At 51.0% G+C, this 4,121-nt stretch overlaps 1 protein-coding gene across 1 annotated transcript; it reads right to left on the bottom strand.

Annotated features, from left to right (window-relative positions):
* Positions 1–1,831: 1,831 nt before the first annotated feature.
* LOC127295322 (patatin-like protein 1) lies at positions 1,832–3,486 on the bottom strand. Its single transcript, XM_051325258.2, has 3 exons — positions 3,262–3,486; positions 2,990–3,171; positions 1,832–2,909 (listed from the first exon to the last, which is right to left on the bottom strand). Exons 1-3 carry the CDS (start codon positions 3,400–3,402, stop codon positions 2,012–2,014), a joined length of 1,221 nt encoding a protein of 406 aa, XP_051181218.1. The 5' UTR covers positions 3,403–3,486; the 3' UTR covers positions 1,832–2,011.
* Between the last annotated feature and the right edge of the window lie 635 nt (positions 3,487–4,121).

Genomic DNA, 4,121 nt, shown 5'->3' with positions numbered 1-4,121 from the left:
TCCTTCCAGCGAAGAAGATGGTACGATGCAACTACAAACCAAAATTTGTGGTGGTGAGAAGCAGCAGCGAATGACCCGTGCTCCTCCTGAGAGGATGGGAGAGTGCCTATGGAGGAAAGGGACTACTGCGGGGCAGCAAGCGGCTGCAGCACCCTGCACCAAAGTGCCCCCACAGGCCTACACGCGTGGTAGAGCGACCGCCGTCGTCCATCTAGATCCTAGGACGCAGCGCCGCGGCAGCACCGCCACGACCCACCAGCGCAAGTGACCCCTGTTGCGCCTCCACCGGTACCTCGGCAGCATCTTCTTGCCGGAGCCGGAGAGCCCCCACATCGATTTTTCAGATCAGCATCTTGGGAGAGAGGGAGGCATACGAGAGAGGCAACCCACTGGATGATGCGAGAAGGGGATGGGGCATGTTGCTCGCTCGATTTAGTCGGCGCCCTTCGCCGTGGAGGCACCTGCGATGGCCGTGCATCTCCGGCGCGGGCTCGGCCCCCATTCCAGAGGCGCGGGTGGTGGCGAGCAGCTCGAACGGAGTCACTACGGGAAAACAAATCTGGTCAAAGCGGTGGTATGGAAACCAAAAAAACTGACCCACCTGACATCACAGCTAAAACCACACTATCGACGCACCTAAAAAACAAACCAGCCCATTACCAAGAAGGAGAAAAATGAACATGGGAATGTCACCAAGATTCTGAGCTCTCGAAACTGTTACACAGCACCGGTAGTACACACAGGAAAAAACCAAAGCTATCAACATAACACGTGTTGCAACCGGCTTAATCCTCACTTAGGCTCAAAATTATGAGAAAAGAGATGTTTGTTCCCAAATAGTATAGTAGTTATGACCTCTACTGGCCATCGCCCACTGCCGAGCTTCAACTTTAACCTGGACAGGCATGAAAACCTTATTAAACACCCCTTTTATTTCTCTCACGCCAGAGTGTCGCTCTTCTTCCCTTGCAAGGTTTCACTCGCTGAACAGCACCAACTTTTGAGGGCCCGTGTCATGTTTAGGAGCAACCTGTTGCAATCCTGCCAAAAGGAGGACAGAATTCCATATAATATCAACGGCCCTGCAGCTCATGAACAAATGCTTCACATCCTCTTGAGCTGCGTTACAGAAAATACATTTTTCCTTTATGTAAGACGATATGTAGTCCAGATTCTTCCCCGAATGCTGAGCCATGCTACAAACTTATAGCGAAGGGGCGTCCATGAATGAGAAACTTAAAACGGAGACCGAGCTATATGTAACCCTTTATTTGCAAGCACTCAAAATTCGTATTTCAAAGTTTTAAAATTTTTGAAATAAAATTCTAGAGATAGCCAACGATATATGCTACACTAGTGTAAAATCTCAACAGAAACTAATTTATATTCTAGACTACACGAAATTGACAAAATCTAATGAATTTTAAAGTCATTCGCCGAGGCACATCGGATGTTTGGTGCACAGTATGATTTATATACCGATCTAGAGGAGAAACCCCCTTGAGCTCCCAAAACCAAATCCAAGCATCTTCCGATCCATGTCCAGAGTTAACCGGATACGTATTTCTTACAGCTTCCCAGATGGCCAAAACCTTTTTTTCTTTTTTGATCTGAGATGGCCAAAACCTGAAAAAAGATCTGAATGGTAATAGGTTCTCTTATGTCCTTTTATCGAATTCCCGTTTGTGATCGCTTCAGGCACACGTGCGTCTTGCCTTAATATATTATTGGCAGGATAAGGTTGTAGACATTAGGTGCAACGTCTTGAATAGTGCGCGCCGAGATCTTATGCATCACTAATTTAAATACAGTGCATACAGTGCCCTCGAAGTTGACTTACACGTGCAGACGTGCTTCACCCTTTTTCACTTAATTATTATTCAAGCAAAATGAATGATTACAACAACTAACCATTCGTTCACATTACAATACTAGAACACTTTATCGGTCGATCCAACATTTTCTTGTGCTAGCTGATGCTGCTTATTCGTATCTGCTATCTCAGTCTCTGCTAGTAGGAATTGAGATTGGCTTGGCGCAGCTTGCGCTCTTGAGAGAGCTTCGTAGCGATGCGCGCGAGCGCCTCCTCGTTAGTTCCCTCGTCCTCGACGACCTCGTATTTTCCTGTGTCGATGTTCACCCTGGACACCTTCTGCTTGAGCAAACTTTCACCAATCTGAATCAGCGCCTCCATGTTCTTCTTGGTGGCGATATCCACTGACGCGGTGTCCCCAACGAGTGAGTCCACCTGGATGCGGAGGTAGTTCTTCTCAACTCGGAGAGCCTTGAAGAGCACGGCGGCGTGGATGTCAACCATGTCAGCGCTGGCGTGTGAAAATATGTCGATGATAGGGGTGAAGCTGCCGTCGATGAGCCACTCGCGGAGGCCCCACTTGGCGCACTCCGGCGCGGTGTACTTCTCCGCCTGCTTGGGCGAGCCGGTACCTAAGGAGATGATGAGGTAGTTGTCGTACTCGGCAGGCTTACCGTGGTTGAAGTCCGGGTTCCGGGACAGCACCTCCTTGGTTATCATGGACATGGCGGCCATGGTGGGGTTGTTAGCGGCCACACCACCATCGATAAGGTGGTACTCACTGTCGGGGAGCTTGCCCGAAGGATCCTGGGTCTTGAAGTAGTGTGCGGGGAAGTAGGTGGGCGCCGCTGACGTGCTGATGCAGATGTCCGACAGATGGGCGTTCTTGAGCGGGTTCTTCTTGGCCTCGTACGTGTTGAAGATGATCGGCTGCAGGAACTTGACGTCGAACGTCGGCACAATGATGTTGGTGAGGGTGTCGGCCAAGGTCACGTCGTTGGTGAGGCTCTTGATCTTGTCATGCAGGTACTTGCCGTCGTACTTGGGACCCAGCAGCGAGCCAACCAATGACGTCACCGGAGCCAGGAACCCGGACCTGCAGTCGGCCGAACCCATTAATTATTAGTCGGAAGAAGCGATCGAGCGGCATGAAATTAAGACCTTTCTACGACGTACCTCGCCTGAGGGAAGATCTTGGGCCCGTTGTCGAGGTAAAACTTGTTGATGTCCTTGGCGGCGAAGAGGGGACGCTTGTTCTCGCCCGGCGCCGCCAGCATCGACGTGACCAGCGCGCCGGTGCTCGTCCCGGCGATCACGTCGAAGTAGTCTGCGATGCGCGCGTCCGGCCCGTCCAGCTCCTGCAAAACAAAGCACTCCCTCGGAATCAATCTATCAATCTATCTAGGACGACGACGATGCACCGAGGAGCTACGGACGGACGGTCGTACTTGGAGCTTGGCCTCGAGGCTGGCGAGGATGGTGGACGGGATGAGGCCGCGGATGCCGCCGCCGTCGATGCTCAGCACCGTGATGAGCTTCCCCTGGGACGGCGGCGGGCAGGTCATCGTCGCGTCGGCGTTGCTGCTCATGATTTGCTCACACTCCTATCGGTGGCCTCTCTAAATTGGTTAAAGACTTCTACTAGCTTTGGATCTCGGGAGTTCCCAACTGGAGGCTCGCAAAGCCATATAAATAGAAATTTGGCGTCAGTAAGCTGGTAAGATGGAATGTGAGGCTACAGACTTCACACTCATTTTTTGCGTGCGCGTGTGTCACGATTGATTAGCTGGAGTCCCTACTCGCCGGGGCTGGGCCAGGGGCTGAGCCAGTATTTTCATACTGTCAGGATTGCATATCTGAAAGACACATGCATCGCTGAAGACACACAGATAATGCCTACTTTTTTTCCGAAACACGGGTATTTCCATTTTGGCTTCCCAGCTTCAGTGGGCCGAAAAAGGGGTATTTGGTTTCTCCTTGAAAAAATATTATCTCCACTGTATGTTTCTTAAAGCAGCGAAGAGCCTCTATAAGACGAAATGTTTTTGCTCGGAGTGGAAACGCGGCGTTGAGCTTGTGCGAGCGAGAGATGGCGGAGCTCTCCGGCGTCTAAAAAAAATGGATGGAAGAAATTGGGTCACCTCCAGTCGATTGACACCACCTATTACCCCCACACTCTGGCTCACCGACAAATCCCGCGCCAACATTTCTTCCCATTTAAGCTCTCTATCTGCAAAAGCTGCTTCACCAACGAGCAGGTAAGCGGCACCATCAACTCCTGTTGGTGGAGCTCTTCTGCAACAAGTCT

Source organism: Lolium perenne, chromosome 4 (assembly GCF_019359855.2).
Source record: "Lolium perenne isolate Kyuss_39 chromosome 4, Kyuss_2.0, whole genome shotgun sequence".
In the NCBI taxonomy this organism is placed as follows: Eukaryota; Viridiplantae; Streptophyta; class Magnoliopsida; order Poales; family Poaceae; genus Lolium; species Lolium perenne.
Note: the sequence above shows the minus strand (reverse complement) of the source record. Positions and strands in the feature narration are given on the sequence as shown.

Bases quoted from the DNA above. Each gene is read 5' to 3' on its own strand.
- LOC127295322 (XM_051325258.2), bottom strand. From the start codon at position 3,402: ATGAGCAGCAACGCCGACGCGACGATGACCTGCCCGCCGCCGTCCCAG. The intron at 3,172-3,261 runs GTACGACCGTCC...TTTGTTTTGCAG, and splicing joins GCCTCGAGGCCAAGCTCCAA to GAGCTGGACGGGCCGGACGC. The intron at 2,910-2,989 runs GTACGTCGTAGA...GGCCGACTGCAG, and splicing joins AAGATCTTCCCTCAGGCGAG to GTCCGGGTTCCTGGCTCCGG.